The following is a 24,756-nucleotide window of genomic DNA, read 5'->3' as shown; positions in this document are numbered from 1 at the left end:
TGGCATTATCTGGTGAATAAATACTTCATAAATGAGAGATACCTTAATCATTAACGTAAATGAAAAGTGAATGCCCTATTCATCATAGCCTCACTAGCTTTGAAGAACAATTGCAAAGGTCTCTAGGATAAACCAAAGCAACTGGAGAAGATGAGCTTAAACAAGATCAGGAGTGCTGGGCAGCACAATGTCCTCTAAAATGTAGTGTTTGCACAACAGACATGGCATGGAGTTAGAGGAAAAATAAGAATTTCCTTCCTATTCCCTATTCATTTTATCTTAAAAATATAGGAATTTCATTTTCTAAATATTGTGTGTGTGTGTGTGTGTGTTCTATAACACTGTAAGGGATATACAATTTCACAATGTGGAACCACAGGTTCAAAGGGTAAGTGAGATCCACAGAACTACCAGAGCTCTCCTTCAAGGCCACGTACAGAAGGAGAGCTATGCTCGTCTGCACTGGGTGCTCAAAGAGCCTCCTGATTCAACAACTATCCCCTGAAAAAGGAGTCGCCTCACTCACTAAATGGTCTATAAATATTGCAGTAAAAATCACACACGAGCTTCCTGGCGTGTGCTGAGCTCCCCTTCTTCTGACGACTGGCCCTGCAATCTGCAGCAAGCCTCTTAGACCCTCTAAGGCCTCATTATAGAACAGACATAACTTAGTCACCAAGAGGGCTGCTTTCAAGACAAAACGAGATCACCAATTAAAGTTGATTCCCATTTTATTTGAAAGCCCTTACAAATGCTCATCTTATTTGAAACGGTACTTCCAAGTTCTAAATTTTACTGAATGGCATTTTTTCAGCTCATAATTTTAGAGGAGAATGGTTATAATTCTTATAACTGTATTTTACTAATTGATATAAAGCACTAATGTGTCACAAATCAAAATTCATTTGCACACAAAAGAATCACAAGTCATTTCATTATCATGATCATAAAAACACAAATGGGCCTACTGTGCACATATAATTCTTAAAAGTTCTGCTGCTCAGTTTTCAGTGGTTTCAAATATTGCTTCTAAGCCGAAGCATCCAACTTCCTATAGTTCTGTTTATTGCTGTAGGAATGTTGAATCATGACAATTAGGGCATCAGTAATCATACATGCAGGCAGACACAGTGCCAAATATATCTTTCAGTTCCTTGCACCTGGCGTTGTGTTTAGTCAGAACAGGTGTCTCAAAATATTTATTTAAATTTTTAAAATTATGAAGCCATTTTAAATAACCTCTGAGTCACAAAGCCTCCATCAAATTTTTATGTACCATTGAACCTTGCCTTTCCAAAACTGCACCTTGCTCTTAATCTAATCTACTCTTTATTTTCCTTTTGTAAAGCCACGCGAAGCTATTGCTTTGTGTATTTTTCATGATTTGCTATAGGTAAATGCTATCACATTAGTACTTCATAATGGCTTAACATGTCTCATTGCCTTGTCTTAGGGAATTCTTCTTTAAAAGCTGTTTTATAGAGAGAGGCAACACACTGACCTAAAGAAATGACTCAGAATTAGACCAGGTAGAAAGGTAGAGGCAATATTTTGGGTATTAAGCGGATACACTGTGTATGATGTAAAAGTTAACTTTCTTAAGGTTGATGGTAAGGTTAGTTGGTTACACCTGTAACATAAATTATATGATGTCTTTGTTAACTTCACCAGAAATTAGTCAGTAATTATCTGATTACTCCGTACTGGCCAATCATCATTTAGAGTCTAGAATCATAGTGGTGTGCGATGAGGCAAAGGTTGCCTAGGAGGTTAGCTTTTTTGAAATGTCCACATTTTAGATGAAAAAGAAAAAAACTGAGGCCTAGAATATTGATGGGATTTGTTAGCCCTCACAACCAGATTTTTAGACCTGAAATTATACACTATCATACTACACTGATGCTGCCCTCTAAGTACTTTCTGTGTAAATACCCTACTCAATTTGGTTTTGCTCATTAGAAGTTTTTTTCCAGTGGGATGGTGGAGATTCCCTTTGACATCACAAAATTACAAAAAATTTAAAAGTGATTTGCAGTCCAAGGAAAGTACACACATCTTTTGCTTCATGGAAGCTGTTTCATAATCATACATAAATTAAGTTTATTACTTGATCTCTTCTAGCTCTCTGCTTTATACCTGAGCCCTTCATGCAGGCTTACTGTTTACTGCATATGGAATAGTGAATTGGATATCAAAATGTTCCTTCATATTACCAAATATTTCCTAGTGGCCTAGAATCCCTTGATCCTTGAAAATCTTTCCTTTAGCTTTCTGTAAATAAATTGTCCAGAAGGCAAGAGAAGTTAATGATTTTAAAGAAGTTATGAATTTTATGACAGAATACTCCTTATAAGAAATCTGAAATGGCCTAAATTAAACAAAGCTTAAATTCAATTGCTTTCTTACACATTTCCACAAAATTAGTATTGAAACGAAGCTGTGGAGGGTTAGCTGCAGTTTTGACAAAGGTGAACACTAAAATGTGCAGCCTAACAACTCTACTAATTCTACTAATTTGGTCGAAATACTACACAGACTACCTTCAATTAGTAAATGTCTCGTGAAATAGACCAAAAGGTCATTTTCTAGGTAGGAATGTGACATTTCTCTCCTGTTGGTCATTTATATTATGCTCCCCTTTATGAAACCTGAAAACTTTTCAGTAGATTCAACTATGCATGGTGAATTATCCATTTTCTATGGTTGCCACCAAAGAGGCCATGAATATATGCACAGAGTATTCACTATAAGAGAATTTGTGATGTCTTATTAAAAAAACATTTTTAATCAATCTAACTTAATTGTTAGTGTGTTTCTTATTTAGTTGCATCTACTGTAGGAAAATATTTCTTCTCAATTTATAAGATTACCATCACTAATGTTCTTATACCTGATAGAATGTCATTAAACATCTCAATTTCAGGCTGAATTTTAATCAATTTGTATAATCAGAGCATAAATAAGAAGGGAATTTATTTAATCTGTGGACATGCCATTGAAAATGGACATAGAAATGCATAAACATTCTGCTAAACATATAATTTCAGTGGAGAACATTGCCAAATGACATAATATTAATTTTAAGTTATTAATATTATTACTCCCAGGTAAAGATATGAAAAATCTGGGCTACCTAAACAAAAAATTTAATTTTTTTTGATTGCCAATGCAAATTAATGTAATTTATCAACATTGCTCATAGTGTGCAACTGATCTGATAATATATTGCTTTATATTTCATAGCTTTATTATAAATTCCTTTTTGGAAGAAGCAAAGAATATATATGTAAATCTTCATTCTTGGTTATAATTGGTGGTGTCACATGATGCTCTCTTGAGGCTACACAAGCCACCAGAGAAAAAAGTGTACCCACTGCTGAGTACCTACTACATGCTTTCTATGTTCTGTAATTTGTCTTATTTAATCTACCTTAAAATCCAACAAAATTTATAGATCCTTATTTAGAAACTAACCATGGATGATAACATGATTACCCTAAAAGAGCTCAGTGAGTTAAATGTCACTATATTTTTATAATAGGTATTGAAATCTAGCCCAACCATGTTTTAGGAATGTCTAATTATGTGTTAAGAATCATTGGCTTACGATCTTTCAATTTAGGTGTAGGCAAGATTTTTTGAAAGGTAGAAACTGCAATTTAACCTTCAGAGGCTTTTGGAAAACACATTGGTATGGCTTCTTGCTCAAAGTTTTAGAGAACATCAAACATCAAAATGATGAACAACATTTTTCAGAAGTCTGAGAAATGCCTCTCATTTAGGACTGTCTGTAGACGTAGCACATTTTGCCATGTTTATATAGGAATACCATAATGATTTTGTGATTAAGAGAAGCTCAAAGAGGCTAATCAGTTAGGCAAGATCATGTCTAGAAAATAACACACAGGAAGATATGTTTGAGAAGCTTGAGATTTTGACCTTAAACAAGAGACTGAAAGAAACATTAGAGCAATACTAAAAAACAAAATGTTAAAGTGATATGGGAATACATATGAATTCCTTAAAATAAAAAACAACTATAAAAAAGTCTTTTTTTGTTTGTTTTCATTTACAACAATGGTGTTTCTAGTTGTTATCTAGATATTCTTTTTTTTTAACCTATTAAACTGAAGAAAGAATTCTCATAATTAGAGGGTTACATAAAATAGTAGGTCCGTAAAATAACTTCCTTTAAAAATTAATTAGCAGGAGATTGATAGTGAAGGAAAGGCATTTGAGTGACAGACATGATTTCTCTTCTGAAGAGCTACTTCTCAGGATAGATCCATTTTCGTTAGAAACACAAATTTATAAATTCAGAAGCCTCAAATAAGGATACAAATTACTTTATATCAACAATTAGAAAACAAAATCACCCTATCCATTCATTATCTATAAAAATGTTCATCTCGCATTTAACAAAGATACTAACAAGTATAAGAATTTATGGTTGATCACATTATATTCTTTGAGGAGAAAACTTAAGAAATAGTCACAACTAGAGCATTTTCTCAGATGATGTCAAAAAAATAAAAAGTAAGTATAAGTGAAGATGTCGATTTACCTTGCCTGGGAGATTCTGAGTATGTTTTGACACCACAAAAAATAGACATACACTGGAAGAGCTGGTCCTTGAATTGACAGAAAATATGTCACCAACAGAATGAATCGATTTCAACATGCAAGTGACTCTAAGACAGTTGAAGTCATCTTAAAAGAAGTGATGGATGGAGGTTTGTATTGAAGATTACATCCTGATTCATGTCAAAATGTTTTATTTTTCTTTCTAAAGAAATTTGCCATTGACAGTCCCTTTGGGTATTCCTAGAGTTTACCAGCTTACTGGTCTGAATTACTTATGGGGTGTAAAATATTTTGTCTTAGTCCATATGGCTTTATGACCCACAGTAATATTAGCTAAGCCCAGTTAATCTGAGCTGTAACTGGAATAGTTTCAATATTTAAAAATATTAATATTTATATCATACAGCAACAAAGAACAGTTTAACTTTACCATTCAAGTCTAACAAATGGAATGGAGTTTTTCTATGATTTCCTCAAATTAAGAATTTGAAATCTTCATAAAACCTGTGTATTGTAAAAATTTACTTTCTGTAATATAAAGGCTGATCCTTAATTAGAGATTTTGGAATTCTTTTTCAAACATTACTTTAAAATTTGAGAATAATGGCAGTTGGCCTCTTAAGTTGGGAATCAAAACCATACACTGAATAGCCCAAACCAATAACTTGAAATATACTTTGAACTAGTCATTCATCCATCCATCCATTCATTCATTCAACAGATTATTTATTGAATATCTACCATGAGTCAGGTCTTGTGAGAGGTATTCAGTTAGGTACTGTAAAACTAGAGAAAGTCAGAAAGATAGATATGGTTTCAAGTCTCCTGGAGTAAACAATCTAGCACAATTCCCAATACAGTGTGACAAAGTGACAGTGAGAGAATTACAGAGGACACAGTAGTATCCAGGAGAGAACTTCAGCCAGATTTGGGGTGGGATGGAACTGGTAGCAAAGCCTTCCCAGAGGAAAGCGCATCCAAATTGTGGCTGAAAGTTTTAAATAGCAGAAGGTTGGAGTTTCTGTGGGTAGGAGTGTGTTTTCCATTCTTTTCTTCTAGGAAGAAGATATTTATAAGGGAATGTTATTTGGTCTGAGAAACTGAAGCAAATTTAGAGGAGTGTGGTAAGAGATGAAATGGAGCCAAATCATGCAAAGGCTTTTCAGCTTATATTAAGGAATCTGTACTTTATTCTGAGGATGATAGGGAGCAATTGAATTGTTTAAAAAAAGGAGTAAGAGACTCATATTTGCATTTAGAAAAAGAAACCGCACTGGTTACAATTTGGGAAACATTCTTAGAGGATGAATCCAGAAACAGGAAAGTTGGTTAGGAGGCTTCTGCAAAAACCCAGGTGGAAGAGGGTGTTAGTCTAGATCACAGACGTGGCAATGGGAATAGTGAGAAATGAAATTATTTTAGTGTAGATGAATCCTTTTGTCAGTCGTTGAAATAACCAATACTTGCTAAATTGGTTAATGTGAGTGGGTGGAGCTGGTGAAAGTGAGGTTGGCAGAAAATTGACAGGCAGAGGAAAGGTGGCCTGGAGGACACTGAGCCACGTCAGTTAGAAGGATGGATGCAAACCCACTAAAAGGCCTGGTTTATGAAAAAAGGTAATAATCTTAAGATCATGACCAGTGTGTCATCACTATTAGTTGTGTTATGTACCACAAATAAACATCTGGTAAATGAATGATTTAATTTAGTAGCTACTGCTATGGGTAGAACAAAGACATCCAGCTGAGTTCTGGGATGATAAATACATTTTACATTTCGTTTTTCTGTATCTTTAAACAGCTCATAGAGTAGTACAAGGAGAAAGACGTACGAACTATCCATAATGTGGGGTAGATAATGGAAAGAGCTTCAGATCAGTGAAGATCCAGATAGAATGCTAAAAGAAAGTAATGAAAAATATGTATATTTTTAACTGAGAATAGAGAAAAGTGAGAGTAAATGAAGAAAACATTGAGACTTTAGGAAATTTCAGATGATTTAGTGAGAATAGTTTCAGATATGGCCAGATGTTTCATTTGGTTTGATGAGGAGTGACATGTGCTATTATAACTGTTTTCATGGCTTCCACAAATAGAGTTACCACAGTTTTGAAACTCACATGCAGTTTTGATACTGCATAAAAATCAGTAAGAGAAGAACTTTCTTTCAAATAAAATGACCTCATTATGGAATTAAGCTGTCTAACTTTTCTTTGCCACAAAAGACATTAACAAATTTGTGTCTATTTTAAAATACTTCACAAATAAGTGCATTTCAAGAAGATCGTTTTTAAAAAGGCCTGCCTGTAACCTTACTTCATTTGCAAGTGATAAACAGACTGCAGTGTCTAAGCTTTCCTTCTAAAAGCTCTTACAAGAATGTAATCAAATCGCTCCATCGCTTAGCAACCACAGGTAAGGAGCTAGCAAGTCATGAGTCATGATTCTATGTGAACAATCTGCAGGCCAGCGGCAGAATATCAAGGCAGTTAGGATTTCTGCTGTAACACGAAGCATTACAAGAGATGGGAGCTAAAATGCAAATGCTCTCATAATCGATTGAACTGGCCCGTAGGGTGATCTGGTACGATCTGCTGCATCAGTCTGACAGTCGCATCTGTAAATCAACCTCAGAGTACAAACAGCACACAGACATGGCTTCATAAGAAATTTTGTTTTACCAATTTAGTCAAGCCAAAGAGAAAGGCACATTTAAGTTTGTATGAAGGTAATAATTCTGAGATTCACCTAACCAATAGGAAATCTTGTAAGGAAGAGGAGCAATGGCTGATGAGGCAGTTTTTGTAAACATTACCTGTAACCATTGTGACTGGTCATTGTGGCCGGAGGTCCAAGCATTCACTTTGCCCTGCTTGTCCAGCCGCGCTTTCCTCGGTTCCCATGTGAACATGTCCATGTTGAGAGTTCTGAAGACGCTGGAGGCAGTGATCTGATGATCTTGTATGTGTCCTGATTTCATCCCCAGTGGCTCAGAACAGCCTGAAAGACAATGAGAAGGGTTCCATGAGAAAAATAATTCATCACTCTGTAAGCTTTCTGTGTTCATTTTGGATAGGCGAGAGAAGATTAAGCATAATGCTATTCACTGCCCCAAAGAGAGAGCATCTAAATTCAAAAAAGGCTATCATCAGAAATAAATCTGGAACAAAATTGAAAAACAAGATAGCCAATTCAGGTAATTTTGTCTGAATACATTTTAGAAAAATTGAAAACCAGACAGACAATTCAAACTACTTTTCTGTGATAGATGGTACTGTGAAATGAAAACAATGTTGAAATGCTCTCTCTTGTCTCATTACTGATAGCCTGATGCCTGTTCCCTGGTTTTCAACAGTTTCATTGTGTTTTACAAAAGGAATATTTCTCAGAAAGTATATTTTCTTTTCTTTTATTTGTTTCCGTAATACTGCAAATGAAAATGCACTCCATACAAAGTCTTTTTCACAAACTGCTCCAAAGGTATATTCTAACTGGACAGCATTGTTTTACAAGAAACGTCTGTTAATCATTATCACTGATAAAGCACCACATAGCTTTTCTGGAGGTAGGGGAGCCAAAATTGATCCAATGTATACCATATGCCAAGCATTGTGCAAGTGTAGAATTTAATGAACAAGTAAGGTAACAGAAGAAAATTAGTTAATACTAGCAAAAACAATTACTGGGAAGGCTTTTGTTATAAGTTCTTATGTTTCAATCTTACTCAGTAACTTCTAGTATTGAATAGTTTTGGAAGATTCTCAAATCTACTGCATATATTTTCAGATCTAACATGGTACAAAATTTAGGTTTGTGTGTCCTTGAAAAATTGTGTGTGTGTGTGTTCTGTATATGTATGTACAATTTTCTGATCTTGAATTTCAACTGTGAATTCACAAAGCTTGTAACAGGAAGCATGATTCTATTATCATATTAGCCAGTGGTTGAGTCTTCCATAGGTAAAACTGTAACATTTTAGCCAAGGAACATACACGGTAAGTTTGATAATCAAGAAAGTGAATATAAAGGAGACTGCTCCAATCAATGCCTTCTCCTCATACTCCACTTGTTCCCCCACTTACTAGCTGTGTGGCTTTGCACTCATTATTTAGCCACTTTGTGCCTCAGTTTCCCCATCAGTAAAATGGTGATAAGAAACATTCTAAGAAATTGGTTAATATAAAAAACATGCTAGCACATAGCTAGCATTCAGTAAATGTCAGCTATTTTTATTACTTCTATAAAGCTCATTCCAACAGATAGAACATTAAGTCCCCAAATCAGCATATCAGCAATTGCTACAGAATATACTATGACTGGTTGCAGTTGCTAAAACTATGCTATTTTAAGTGCAGGCTCTAAGAAAGGGGTTTTAGAACTCTTCATTGATAAACAATCCCTAACTACAATTAAAGGCTTTCTCTCCTAGTCAATCCAGATCATTTCTTTCTTCTTAAGGTTCCCCCATGTTTGCTTTCACCTCCACCTTCTAGAACATGCCTATTTTATCCAAACAAGACAAAACCTGACATGGAGGGCTAGCCAATTGTGTGTCTTCACACAGTCTTGTTGGGTTTCAGGGGCAGGAGCCCTATACTGTAAGTCCTATGATCACAATAGCTCTAAATCTAAATATAAATTCTGGAGGAGAAAAATGTAATGACAAACCTCAAAGATTCTAGAAAGTTCTAAAGTCTTGATGACATGCCATTTCTCTTCAGTCAGTTATAAGGTAACATGCATTGTGTTACAGATTTCTAACTTGTTCTTCTATTACTACCTCTGCTCCACCCCCTAGCCCCAATCTTGCTACTGCAGTCTTTGTAAAACTGCTTGGTTTGCAGAAGAGATACAAGTGAAAAGGAAAGGGAGTTGTTTTTCTCCTTTTGTAATATTGGACGGAAAAGGGATGCCTTTACTTTGATGATTTGTGCATAGTCACAGAATTCATTTCATACCCACTCTGTTGTCTAGTACTTATCCCAAGGCAAGTGCTGAATAATTTGTTCAAAGAATGAATGAATGATGATTCCTCCCTTGATTATAGTCATGATCCATTTCATTTTAAGCATCTTGAGTCATATCTCTATCAGAGAACATAGGGAATTTTCCTTTTAAGTGCCTAGCAGAAGATTAACTGCTGATCTTTAAGGCAGGCTGAGAGACCTTATAACAGTTTATTGGCTACAATAAGGCAGCGTTGGGCTTTACAGTGTTGCACTGGATTGTGGGAAACAGTTTAGTACATTATATTACTGTTTATTTCCAAGTGTTATAGCTAACCTCTCTGCCAATTTGCCTCACACCGCAAATTTCCCTTCTCATCCATATGATGGCATATGTATAAATTAATTAGCTCCTTGACCAGTGTGGACAGCACCTGAACAAAATGAAAAATTAACAACACAACTAGTTATTCCTAGAGTGAGGTGATCTAGCTTTTAAAAGCATCCATCAAGAGAGATTATTCTCTGCATGCAAGTTCAAAATCAATTTGTTGGGTTGGAGGATGGGGTATGGCTTTGTTCTGAGAATGTAAAATCCGTAAAATGTCAGGTGTAACTTCTTGTCAAAAATTTGAAGGTACAATGTATTCATACCTTAGGGATGTACCTGCTGTGTAAGAGAGACTGACCCTCATGAATCAAATGACTGAAAAATTGGGGAAGGTGATGTTAAGCAACTAAACACTGAGGCCTGCCGCAAACCTTATCATATTGTGACTTCCTCTTGATTGCTTTATGATGAATGACTTTGGGATGACACTGGCCTGTGATGATATAGTGACATGCGATTTAAACTCTGGACAGCAATAATTCTGCTGAGATTTCTGGTAGCCAATAAGCCAGTTCAAAATACCAAAATAAGGAAAGCGTCCCCATTTGGAGATGTATGTTGGCTGTTTCATAAAAATGTCCACATATAATATGAAAATGTGATTCTTAAAATACTACTACTTAGTTAAAAATAGGAGGACACATCCCTGCAAAGGGACAACTGAGAACTTCTTATTCATTTCAAGAAGTTAGATTAGAGGTTAAAGTGCATACTTTAGTATTATTCTAAGTTTGATAAAACTCTTTCATATTTGGAGGTTATACTTAAAAGTGGAGCACACATGAATATTTAGTGTCTTCACAACACAGTGGTTTGAAGAAAATAATTTCAGGCCATGATGGCAAAGACAGCTTGTAATAGTTGATGCTAGAAATGTAAGAACAATTGCCAAAAATATAACACAGTGAAATACTAGACAAGATTTTCTGTTTGGTTCAGAATCTAGTTATATTGAAAGACTGTGAAATCCACAGTCTAACTCTTCATCTTTATATCTGGTACTAATACTCCTGGAAGACAAGAATTATTTAAGCCTGAGTCCTTTGATAGATTATCTTTGAGCTGGATAACCACTGTACAATAAGCAGAGTGCTAGATAAGAATGACCCAAGAATGAATTTATAGCAGCAATTTGGTATTGAAGTATTGTCTCCTTGGGAGGAATGATAAATTTACATGTTTCATAAAACCTAAACAAAAAGAAACAAAAAAAACCCAAGTTCTTATGGTAGATGGACAAAGATAAAGCTTACATTTCTATGCCATATAGCCTAAATATACCTGCAATTTATGAGGTCAGGCAGATTCTAGTTTTTACTGGAATTTTGTCACTAAACATAAATCATAGTTACTACTGAAAACAATGAGACACAATTTAAATTCGACAAAAGTTTCCAGTGAGAATTTGTTGTATTTCCTTTGACTACTCAAATAACATTGCTCCTTCTACATTAATTCTATTTTGTAGCATGTTTTAGAACTTGTTCATTCTACACACAAACACACACACACACACACACATACTGTTTCTCACTGAACTATGCATTTTGCAGCAGAAATGAATGTCTATGGGTGTTGAAAATTGCAAGTTAGTAACATACTACATATAAATGTGATTTTTATTCTCTTTAAAGAACATAACACATATAGATTATATAAAGACTCACCTGATAATTCACATCCAAGAAGTTCCATTCTCAAAGTGCAATGTCTTCGACAAACTTGGGGATAGAGTCTTACATACTGAGCTTTAATGGGTGGTGTGAAAGAGTTAGCATAAGGTGTGTTGTTATCAACATTTCCACGGAACACCTGTGTAAAGAGACATTACAGAATCTAAAAGTGTTAACTGCAACAGCCTCTTTATTTATTTCATATATTGATCCTATATCCTTCCAAACATAATCTTCCAATAGTTGGATTAAATAGTATGGGGGTGGGGGCTGGAGCATTTAGCAAGCACCTTACCATCAGCAATAAATATAAAATCTATCCTAATTAAAGCTATAAACCACTGTGGTCTGTGGTATAATCTATACTCTACTACGATGGTCTTGTTGATTTTAACGCCAGTCCTTCAGAGCCAGGGGAGTACTTCTCAATTATTTTGAAAAATGGGCATCTTAAAAGTTTCAACTTAAACTGGGCCTATCTGTTCATTTTGCTACTTAGTATTTACTGGGTTTTTTTTTGTAGGAAACAGTGTTGTCTCGTGCTTCTTGATCACTCACTGTCTCTAGTGCTATGATCAGAACTTTGATATTTTAGGGTCTGATTCCTCAACATTACTTCCTTATCAGTCAGTCCCAGATCACTGCATAAGAGATTCATAATTTTAAATTCATGTATCTCCAGTGAACAACTTTGCTTCCCTTCAAAAATTAAGTGCTTAAATGTGTTATTTTTAATTCCCTAAATTTCATACCTTTCATATAACTAGTAATCAAAAACATTTATTTAAATTCATTTAATAAGATAATTTAAAATGTTTTTCATAAAATTTATTACAGTCTTATGACTCAGTTTTAAATGGGCTGCACCAAAGTATTGAGAGTTTTAAAATTTAAAAATTTGAGGAAAAATTAATAAAAATGAGAATGTCATGTGAAAAGGCAAAGGAGACACTCATATTAATTTCATTGAAAATATTTTATTCTATTGGAGAACAAAATTTTTTTCCAATATGAAGTATACACAGATATACATCTTTTCTGTCACTTGGTGCCTTTCTTTAAATATAATAACTTTTTAAAAACAATAGTTACGATCTATGAAATATGAATAAGGAAGAGACAATCTGTCAAAGCAATAAAATTAAATTGAAAGCTGATTATTGTTAAAATAAAATTGTCATACACAAGGCTACAGTAACATATGAGAAAGTGTGAAAGTAGTCAAATAAATATGAGTAAAAGTAAAATCTAGGGAAGTAGTCACTGCACATTTATAACCTGGAAAAACCCCTTATTCCCTTTACCTAACTAGTCCAATTTTTTTAAAAATCACCAAGTTATTTTCAATAGCATAAAGTTTTTGCTGAAGACTCACTAGTCATGTGGTAATCAATAATTACTAATAGGATTTTACTTTTAAATTATGTTAAGTCAGTCTTACCATGTCTTCACTGGTGCCTTTTACTTTGTACATTGCCCAGGTCTTTCCATCATTACTATAGGCAATTTTGTATGATTTTATATATTCTGGGCTTCCAATCCTCTTGGCTCCTTGTGTTATCACACCAGTAACTCTCATCTTTCTTTGTAAATTTATCTGAGGAGACAAGGCATAATTAACGGTAACCTCACAGTTTAGGATAACAACACTGACAATATTGATTTTGAAATGCAATGTTTTATTTTTTATGATGGATTTAAAATAATACAAAAAGTGAGTAATTTTCCTGTGGTTTTATTTTCAGATGAGTATTAAATATAAGTTAAGGTAAGCTTCAAAATCTCTCTCTACTGGCATACTCTTCGAGAGTAAAGTAGTTATTTGTGAACAAACTTTGAGAAGGCCAATGTGCCCCAAAGATACAATGATAGGGAGCATTTAGTTGGTTATGACACAGAGCTGTTATTTAGTAAACTGAAAAATGGGAATATTATCTTGTCAAAAGAACCCCAGTGACATTACTTTGAAACTCTAATGTCCATAAAATTGCTAATATGTCTCAACAGCTTTAGGCTTCCACAAATTTCCAATTTAAAATAAAACATGAAAATCTCGGAGAGCTTTGAGTTTTAGAATAAGTCAAGGTAAAAGCAGCAATGATGACCAAAAAAAAAAAAAAACCAAACCAAACACAAACCAATGCATCTTTAATCTCCAGATCTTTATACTACAGTCTCTGCTATAGGTCACAGAGGACATGTCACCTAAAAATGACTTTCTCTTCATTTCATCATATGGAGTTCTCTAACTGGTATTTTCTCCCCATTCCAAATGACCCTACTATAGTTTGCTGCAGGAGTAATTGTTCTCTCATAAAATCTTTATTTTTTCTTCTCATATTTTAATAGGGATCTCCTTTTGACACTTAATGTGTAATAATTAAATGCTACAATGTAAAAATGATATTTTCTTCACATTTGGCAAACATTTAAAATTGTTATTCACTTTAAAATACCTTTATGATGTCTGTAACGTCTTAAACTCAGTTTCAATGTTTTTGACAAATTCCTATAAAGGTCCTCTCTTCACCAATTACAAGTTAGAAAAATTTAAATGTCTTATATTACAACATTAAGTTAGTAATTCAGAGACAATTTTACAAAGAAAAACCAGAATATCTTCAGGTTCATGTAAGTGTTTAAGGTTTTTCGCTCTTCATGAGACTGAAAGTTAACATCTGCAGCAACAGAGGATGTGCATGAAGAAGCCAGCCCCGTATAAATCACTGTTATATATATATACACACACATTCAGGTCACATATTCAAAAAGTTAAAAACTGGAACTATGAAAACAATCCTTAAAGCTTTCCCATGCCTGGACAAACACTATGGCTCATGGAAAGGCCTACAATGTTTCATTTCCCTTGATTTGTAGGTTTTAAATGTGTTAGTGTGTTATGGGCAATCCTAAATCCTGCATGTAGTCAGTGCCTTTTAGGCTTTTGAAAATCTCCGACATGGCAAGGTTTGCCTTCCTCTCCATTCTGAATTTCCTTCCCAATGGATATTCACAGGAATTCTCAGTCTTACTGAGGTATCAAGAAAACCTGGAATTTAGATGAGTTAAGGAGCTGGGGGTTGGTGGGGAGATAGTCCCCAGGCTCTGACTGGTGAGCACACCCCTTGTCACTCTGGCAATACAAACCTTAGAAATAGCATTTGTGTTTAAATTCTGGTTCTGTGGTCCTTTTTTTCCTCCAACAATGTTAACTTAGCTGACTCATACAATCTTACTTTTCTCATTTCAGAATAATTACTGATGTGAATACATTTAATGTCCTATTCTTGTTTGGAGGCTCAAATAAGAGAATATCCCCCATGAGAATTAATTTTACTTATTTCTCTTAACGTTTTTCTCAATGTCTTGCCAGTTCTTCTTCATTTGGTAAGACCAAACAATGACAGTGGAACATTCTTGGGGTGAAAGGGTTTATACCCAACTTTACTCTCACGGTGGCAGGTCAAGCACTAGAATCCCATCCACCTCAGGGCACTGCATGCAGCTAGCTGGTCTCTGCCTCCGGGCCTCTCTGTCCCTGCAGCTGTCTCAGTTTCTGTCTTCTGCACTGCCACCACTCCAACCTCTGCTGTCCTGCAGCCGTGCAGCCCAGAGCACTGGGGGGAGCGCTCTATACAGTCAGTAATAATGTATTGCCCACACATGTGCGGTGGGCAAGCTGAGCAGGGTCAGGTGAGAATTGTGGCCATGGAAACTTTCACTTTCTCTATACTCAATTAGTTCTTTAAAGACTGATTCTGTAATTTTTACTGTGGGATTTAGAATAGGTAACCTCCCAAAGAGTCTTTATTTCATTATGTTAGCTAAATTAGCACATTGCTATGGAAAAGCAATATTCTTTCTGCATTTTATGTATGGCAATCTTTTTCTTTTTTTTAATTCTGAGAATTCTTCATAGCCTAAATCTTTCTAATACATACAACATAAACAGCAGACACTCTGAACTGTGTTCCTCCCACTTTTGGAAACCAAATTCTACACTTGATATTGCTGAACATTCCATTCTCAATCATCTTTTACCTTGTTTCAATGATCTTGTTTATACCTCCTGCAGATGGCCAGATTTTCTCTGCAGATGAGCTGTAAGCTAATTTTCTAAAGTTTAAATTGCTGAAGTACAACAGTCAGAAAATAAAAGTTGAGTGCATGTTTCTCTCTAAATCATTAGAAGTGATGTTTTAAAAGATTCCTATTTGTACTAATATTTATACACTCTGCACACATATCTTAGGGGGCTGGAACTCCAGAGAGTAAATTAGCACCCAACTTGAGTTGTATCTACTTTCAGTAGGTATTTGTAATTAAGTATCAGTGCTGTTTCCATTAAATTAAAACAAACACTGATTTAAAGAATACAGGTTCTGGGATTATTAACAATTACTAGGTTTTAGATTTTTGAGTTCTCATATATCTAGCACTATTAAGCTTGGTTAATAAGAAATGCAATATAAAAGGGTAAAGGTTTCAACATCAGGGTCATTCTCAACCTTAAGAGCAGAAATCTATTTTGCTGTGAGAAATAAACTAAGCCTTAGGAGAAGACTACAGCATGATTTTAGAAAACATCTCCACCACAAAACTTGCTGCAAGTAATCCCCTTTCATCACATTCCAACATCATTTTATGGTCTTCTTGTAAAATAACATTGGCTACAGGGTGAGTTGCCTTTTATTGTGCCGGTATGAACCGTCCCAGACACCATGTTAAAGGACTGCGGGGGATCGCATCAGGAGCTCCAGAAGCGCTCCCTGAGCTGGATGGATATCTGGATATGCAATAAAAGATTTTCATTTGTTTATCTAGTTTCAGAGAAATTATTCTTCCACTCGGTAGTTGGGTAGTATATATATTGTATGGCCTTAAAAAAAGTAAAAGTGCATTCTAAGGTATTTTGAGTCAATTGTATCCCCTGCATAAATATTATAAATGTTAAAAAACATAATCTGGATCTAGAATGCCTAGAAGCCACACAAAGGCCAGGCAGAAAGTAAAAAAGGACTGATGGTTTCAACCCTGGCTCTTGCCACTTCCCGCTGATTTTATCTTAGACGCTTTTTCTAAGGATCCTTCTATTTAATTTCTTCCTTGTAAAATGGATTTTAATAGAATTATTACATGTGAAGATTATACAGTATAATATGTGAAAATACAGTAACACCTGGCACCTAGAAAGCTCTTAGAACATTTAATTTTAGGGTTGATTTTTATTTTTTATTGTGGTTGTTTTTTAAATGAAAAGGAACATTTATTTTTATTTTTATCCCCTAACAACTTAATACTAGGGGATTTGGATTTGGAGAGGTGTACTGTACTTATAAGAGCTGATAATCGTAATAACCATATAAAAAGAACTTTGAAAACAACTTTTAAAGCTATGTACTAATAAGACATTGAGGGCTAGTGTGTGTGTGTGTGTCTGTGTGTGTGTGTGTGTGTGAATATAACCATTAGCTTCAACATGGGAGAAAAGGGAAATTCAATGGGTTCCTGACAAGGTAGCAACTAGCATTGGCTACTGGTCCTCTCTCCTAAATCCAGCACTGGAGCTGCTCTAGGTCAAGAAAGTCGCTGAGGAGGTGCTGAGTTTTATCAAACTCTAACAGAAAAAACCCATGGGAAACCCTCAGCGCAATGGGACTTTTGAGGTCTAGTTTAGGTTTGTGTGTCTGGGATCTGTGTAAGGGAAGGCTAAGGGACCATGACAGGGGACAGACTTGGGAAAAGCTTTCTAGATGTACCATTTCTCTCATTTTGCTTGTCTGTTTCCTTCCTCATTACCCAGTTCCAGCCCACTGCCAGGAGGGGGCAGTGGTGAAAGGGGGCTGGGCTGGAAAGGGGAGCCTGCAATCACTAAGTGACAGACAAATTAAATAACAAAACACTGAGTGTTTCCCCCTCTGTCCTTCAAATCCCTAGTCTATGGACTAAGGAGGCAAGAAACAGGGCTGGAGATCTTGGTAACAGCAGTGTCTGGGGCAGACAAGGTCTTTTGCAGGGAGAACAGAAATAGGGATGAGTATAGATTGTAATTCTGTCATGGGCATCCGCTTTGCACGCACCACCTCAGTCCACCTGGAGTTGCTGAGGCCAGGGGTTGGGTCTCACCTTCCCCTCCAGGAACATCACCTAGCCAAGTTATTCATAACAAATTCTGAGGAATGTAAGCGCCCTAATGAGAAGAACAATAATAATTTTTAAAAAGCCAGAACTAATACTAAAAATAACTAATTTAGTAGAACTGACAGGTTAAGACTTAAGAAAAAAAACTTTTAAATTCCTAAAATGATAAAGAAGTTTTTGAACATAATACAGGAACAAGTATATAAATAAGAAACCATTGGAAATGTTGAGAATGAAAAATACAATTAAGTTAAATCAAGTTTAAAATTAAGCTAAATACAGTTTCCAGTGGGAGTGATTTCAAGCAAAGAGACAGAGCTGAACAATAAACTTGTGAGCAGTAACTCAGGTGATAGTAGGGGATTCAGAGATTGCCCATATTGGCAGACAATATAACAAATTACTTTGAAAACTCAAGAGAAGCAACAAATAATAAAAGTTAATGAAAAAGTTCTCTAAGTTTTCTTAATATCACATCATAGGTAATTAATCTATTTCAGCAATTAATTGAAAATATAATATAAATAATCAGAATTGTGGGATATTGGCACATGTAAAGGCAGAAAGATCTATAAAACAGAATAGAAAATCAATAGCTAAATCTCACTATGTAAGAACAATGAAATAAGTGATATTCAGATAGGTAGAGAAAAGATAGAATATTCAATAACAGTGTGGGGCAATTTAGAAGATAACTTATATAGATAAACTTAGGTCAGTATCTGTCATCTTATCCCAGAGTAAGTTCCAAGTAATTGCATGAAGGGAAAAAGGATACCACAAAAGGACCAGAGGAAAATACAGAATTAAAAATAATCTCAGAGATGAACATGACATACAAGGCATTAGTTTTAAAAATGTTATTATGTTGAATCAAAACTTTCATTAGGATAAAAGTCAAAGTCAAAATACAAATGACAAACTGGGATTGATATTTGCCAGATCATATCATATAGCAAAATAATTGTTTAAAGAAATTAAGAGATCTTACATATTAACATGCAAAACACAAACAACCTACTAGAAAAAAAATGGGCAAAGGATTTCATTAGTTGACATCAAAAGAGATATGTACGGATCTTAAACATAAGACAAGATTGCTGATCTTACATATGACAGAGATTAAATCAAATTTACTCTAAGATATTACACTGCACTTTTCACACTGGCCAAAAGAAAAAAATTATTACACTGTATTAGCTAATGTGTAAGAAATAGGCAGGCCTGTACATTTTTGATGGGAGCACACATGACGTAGTCTTTTATGAAGAACAATTTAATGAGGTGAAATAAAATGACAAATACACATTTTCTGAAACTTAGTAATTTCATTCTAGGAATGTAGCCAATAAATATAATGACACATAGGCAGATTGAGGTAGGTACAAAGTTGTTCCCTGCAGCACTATACATATTAGAGCACAACTTCAAACAATTTAAAATGTCTATCAGTAGGGGCTTAAGTCATTTCATTCTGGAAAAGTCCACAAAATGCAATACTATTCAGTTGTCAAACAAAAGAATAAGAATGTGGGAGGGAAGGAGGAGGAGACAGAAAGGCAGAAAGAAAGAGAGAGGGAAAGATCAAGAGAGATCTTAGCATAATATTTAAGAAATTACTGCTTGCCACGTTTCGGTGTGGTATCAAAGAAGAATTATCTGGAAATTATGTGGAAAGAGTGCTAATACTTTAGCAACTGAACAGTGTGTAGTATACATGCTCCTGTTTATACTACTGTAAGGAGCGAATATTACATATACATATTTTCTGTATGTGATTATAATGTCATGAAGGCAAAAACAAATACTGGTTAACAATGGTATCTTCAAAGAAGGCAAACACATTGCTGGAGGAGAGAAGAGGGAAGAAGAATTTTGACAGTATACTCGACAGAGTCTTCAAACTTGAAATGTATGGATGTTTTACTATAAATACAATTAAAGTAAAAAGAGATTGATACTCTTTTAAATAGCAAAAGTAATTAAGAAATATATAGAAATTAACCTAATACGCAATTAATGTGACCTTAAGAAAAATATTTTGTAACTGAAAGACACAACAGAAAACCAGTATAAATTGTAATTAATGAGACAATACATTTATTCCCTCAATTTCATTTGTAAATTCTGTGCAGTTTTCATTAATATCCAGAAGGATACTATTATGTGCCATGATAAATTATTCTAAAAAGCTATGCTTTTTTATTTAAAAATATACATTGAAAAATAAACTCTCATTAATAAGTATCTAAAGGAATCTTGGAAAAGGAGTAAAAAAAGAGGGGGGTTATTTTCCATATATTAAGACATTACAAGACTATTTTAATTAAAAATAATTTGGTACCAACCAAAGACAAATAAATATCCATATGGATTTGGAGTGGGGAATCAAGAAGAAACCTGAATATATATTCACACTTGAGGCAACATTACAAGTCAGTGGGAAAAGGATAGATTATTTAGGACATGGTATTGGGAAAATTCATACTCTATACAGAGAAAAATCAAGTTGTACTAGAATGTACTAAAGACCAAATGTGAAAAGTAACATCATTCATCTAATAGAAGAAAATGGAGATACATACTTTTGTGACTTCAGAATTGAAGAAGCTGTTTTTAAGAACACCAGAAAAGCACAAAATATGAAAGTAAAAATGGAATTGGCTCCAAAAAACAAAAAATAAATTAAAGGCTTCTATTCAACCAGTACATCACAGGTAAAGTTAATAGAAAGGTGACAGCTTGGGAGAAGATATTTGTAATGTCAAAAACTGACAAGGGCTTATTTAGTGTAAGAGTTCTCAAACTTTCCGATCTCAAGACTCCTTTACTCTCAAAAATTACTGACAGCCCCAAAGTACAAACACACTCAGACATGGCATTGTATTTTATATATCTATATTTCTATCTATATCTACATCATCTATATCTAGATATATCAATGCTTACTGTATTATAAATTAAAACTGAGAAATTTTTAGAAATGTTTTTAAGTTGTTTTAAACAACAGTAATGAACCAACTACATTTTAACTTAAACACCATATTTTTATAAAAAATAATTATATTGTCCAAACCCAAAAACTTACAGAGGAGAGGTTATTTTACATTTTTGCATATCTTTTTAAGATATGGCTTAAGAGGAGACAAGTAGATTCTCATATTTGCTTCCACATCATCCTACTACAAATATTTCTTGGCTGAAGTATATGAAAAAAATCCAGGTTCACACAGATATGCAGTTGGAAAAGGAAGGAGTATTTTAACAACCTTTCCAAGTAGATGTGTACATTCTCTGCTACCACATCGAAACTGGACAAGCTTTGTTTTTTAAATTTCAGTCACAGGGTGGAGTCTGAAATCTACCAGTGAACTTTTCATAGTCCTTTATTAAAAGTCATGGTTTATCTTACACTTTGTATCTTTTACTCATGCATGGTTTTGTAACATCATGCATTGGTCATTTGGAAAATATATGCTTACTCTGCTATGCAATTTTCTAAATGATGACACATTTTATTATATAATATCAAAAAGTCACATTCATTTATATCACCACCAATTTCATCAAAAAAATATTCAAGTACTGGAAGCTATCAAGCTCACATTGGCAGTTACATTTTTTTCCAAATTCTAGTTTTCACTTGAAACTTCAGTTTTATCACTAGGAACAAATACTGTCAGCTATTTTCCTTAATGATGCAGGATTATTTTGTTCATTTCCAAGAAAAGATCTGCCAAATATCCGGGTACCTTTAGTCAAAAGTTTGTGATTTGTATGCTGTAGAATAATGGTGTTCAAGAAAGGAGGGAGTAGTTGAGCTTGCAACTCACACAATAGCTCAAGTGCTTTTCTTTCAGATAATCACCTTCAGTAGTCAGCTGAAGTGCTCTAGTGTAATTTCCATTTCACACACCGAGTATTAAAGACATAGCAAGGATTGGCATTTAGTGAAATTAATGATAATTAATGCTTCATCAAGGACATTCTTAAATGAGCTGAATTTTTTTTTTTACATCAACTTGTATGTGATGGAGATGAATACAAAGTCTATTAGTACAGTTTGGTTTTTAAAAGCACACACACACACACAGACACCCTGAAGAGATGAAGAAACCAATAGAAAACAGAGCAAAGGATATTAAAAAGCAATAAAGAGAAAAGGAAATACTAATAGGTAAACATTTACCATTAATTAAATAGATGCAAATTAAATAACAGGATAGCAATTTAAAGCTGACAGAGTGATACAACAGAAGTGTAGGATGATATCAGGTATTGGTGAAGAATCCCTCTGTTAATGTGGGAGTATAAACTGGCATAGTTACTTCAATCTGCTGGTTGTTAGTAAGATTAAGCAACCTCTCTTTGTGTACTTTTTCCTGAAAAATTTTTGCATATGTGCTCATTGAGAAAAGCATACACATAGTGATTGCAGATTTTTTTGTTTTGTGTTAGCAAAGAAGAGCAGCTTAAGTAAATATCCCTAGAGGAACAGAAATTGAAAATATAAAATGTGGGCACATGCATGCATATGTTCATACTCTTACACAGATACACATAGGCATGCATTCTAAGAGGAAGAAGTGATGATCTGGGTTTATACATAGCTATCTAAAACAACATGAGAATGTGTGAAAAATAAAGAACAGAATGACATATACACAGTACCATTTATGTAAATTTACAACCAATCATATACAACACAACATCATGCACTTTCCAACAATTCACTTGTCTAAATTAATATAGGGAAGGTGAAATGAAAGGCTATACATCAATTCTATTAGGTTGGGTTTTGGTAAGGGAAGATGACTGAGAAGGAAGGTGGGGAATGAGTAGCCATGCCATGAAATAAGGAGGTTCATTCTCAAATCAATGCTGGCAAATGATTTCTACATGGGGGAAGGGATCACCAGTTCCTTACATTTCCTTTCCTGTTCTTGAGGAAAATGACTTAAGTATGGACATCTGATGCAATAGTCCTGTTACACACCAACGTCTTTTCTGAGCCTCATTCCCAAGTATAAAATTCAGTGGCATAAGCATTTCAAACATACTTATTATATAATAACATACTTCAAATTATTTATGGTTGTAATTTAGGCAAAAGCCAGTATTAAATAAGCAATTAGCTTTGTGAGTAAATTTATGAAGAGCTAATTGTTTTTCTCTATCTCAAGTTTGTTACCAGAAGTTGTGCAATGTATAAGTAGCTCATGAAAGTGTGGATTGGACTGGTGGCTGGCATCACTGCATGAAAATAATCCAAACATAAAATGCAAACAGATTGCAAAAAGTAAGTCCTTTCTTATTTTATTGAATTGAAAAAGAAGCATTCAGTTTTTTAAAATGTTGTAATACTTGGGAAGTAAAAGAGGAATAATTCTTTTTTGAAGAAACCCTAGGAAGCATTTGCCAGTTGAAGATGATTAAAAGATAAACTGAAGCATATTAAAATTTTAAGACTTTGAGCAAAAATCTATTTGAACGGGGCAGTGCCAAAACAGAAGTGGTTAGGAATGCTCCACCCACAAGATTCTGGGGGAGAAAGATTTTTCTAGAGAAAAGGTGGAAGCAAAGCAAGGGAATTATTTCACTGGCTACAGTTTAAGTGCTTCTGTTATTTGGGAAAGCTTAGTTAGCTGTTTGTGACTGGTTGTCCTTAGGATTTAATTTCTTGACCTTGAGGCATTATAGGCTTAGGTTTTAGTTTGCTTACAAGGCTGCTAAGGCATTAAAGCCAACTCTAATGAGCTCCTTGTTTAATTAATTTAATAAAGTCAATTAACAAGGAAAATAAATGCCTAATTCATAACATATTTTTAGGAAGGTCATGCTAAAATCAAAAGCTTGGTGGTCATTTACTTCATGATTATTGAGACACACACACAAGCAGTAGTCTGTGAGTTGCTATACAAAAAATGCAGATTTGAAGATTAGATAGCATATTACTTTAAAGTACTATATATATATATATGTCATACTTAATAATAATATTCTATAGCAACCATTATGCACACAAATTATTTCATAATATGCACAAAACACTGGCAATTTGTTTAAATTGACTACTAACTGCTGTGAATAGATTTTTGAAGTACTAATTTTTCTTTTCTAATGATGAGAGTAATGAATTATAAATAATAAAAGTATCAGGTAAAAGATTAAGTAGTAAAAAATACCTGCTAGACAGGATGAGGCTGATATATAGTCCATCATTAGAACTGCTAAAAATATATAACTTGAGAAATCTGCTGTTACTGTATATTAGATGTGCACACATTTGTGCTTAAACTAAAAGAAAAGCAGACTTCTTAACGAAAGCACTATCAAACCATAACCGCCTTTCAGTTTCAGGAAATGAGTATTTCACATGAACATCAGTGATGTCCTTGCATAGAATTAAAAATACAATTTTTGTACAATTATTATAAAGCAAATATGTAATATGTAATTAAAGCACCTAACAATGATAAATTTTCATTATTCATGATATTTTCATCTTAATGGAGATTTTATTTTATATACTAACACCTTACCTGTGGGTGATATAAAAAGCCATGCATTTAATTAGCTCCTTTTTCCTAACACTAAGGGTCTGTAAGTACATGAATAAAGATACTTTTTTGAAATTTCCAGATAATGATTTTGCAGTAATAGTATTTAAACTTTTAAATTTGTAAATGGGGTTTTGTTTTTCTTATGCACAATATTGTTCAAGATCAACCTCATTTAAGTATGCTTTCACAGGTCACAGTGAAGACAATCCTCCCAGGAGGGGTTTTCGCTGGGAGCTGACAATGCAAATAAGCTGCAGACAAAAGAAGTGCTAACCATCTGTTTTGTGTAATATGAGAAATAACTTCAGCCCTCCTGGCAGTTCCAAATTTTTAGACTGTAAAGTTGTCACTTAAGGGGTTAAAAAACAATACAGGTGCATTATCACCAAAACCTTTGAGTTAAAAATTACAGGGAATTGGAACTCCCCTGGTCATATATAGGATTTTATCAAACGCATG

The 24,756-nt window shown here is 34.2% G+C and overlaps 1 protein-coding gene across 2 annotated transcripts in view; it reads right to left on the bottom strand.

Annotated features, from left to right (window-relative positions):
* The window catches only part of EDIL3 (EGF like repeats and discoidin domains 3), a 388,593-nt gene that overhangs the window by 84,584 nt on the left and 279,253 nt on the right, over positions 1-24,756 (bottom strand). For both annotated transcript variants that reach the window (XM_036998533.2, XM_036998532.2), the window contains 3 exons: positions 13,035-13,190; positions 11,588-11,732; positions 7,399-7,583 (listed from right to left, as the gene is read on the bottom strand). In XM_036998533.2, coding sequence (XP_036854428.2) covers positions 7,399-7,583; positions 11,588-11,732; positions 13,035-13,190 — 486 coding nt within the window. The remainder of the gene's footprint in view (positions 1-7,398; positions 7,584-11,587; positions 11,733-13,034; positions 13,191-24,756) is intronic.

This window comes from Manis javanica, chromosome 1 (genome assembly GCF_040802235.1).
Source record: "Manis javanica isolate MJ-LG chromosome 1, MJ_LKY, whole genome shotgun sequence".
Lineage (NCBI taxonomy): Eukaryota > Metazoa > Chordata > Mammalia > Pholidota > Manidae > Manis > Manis javanica.
Note: the sequence above shows the minus strand (reverse complement) of the source record. Positions and strands in the feature narration are given on the sequence as shown.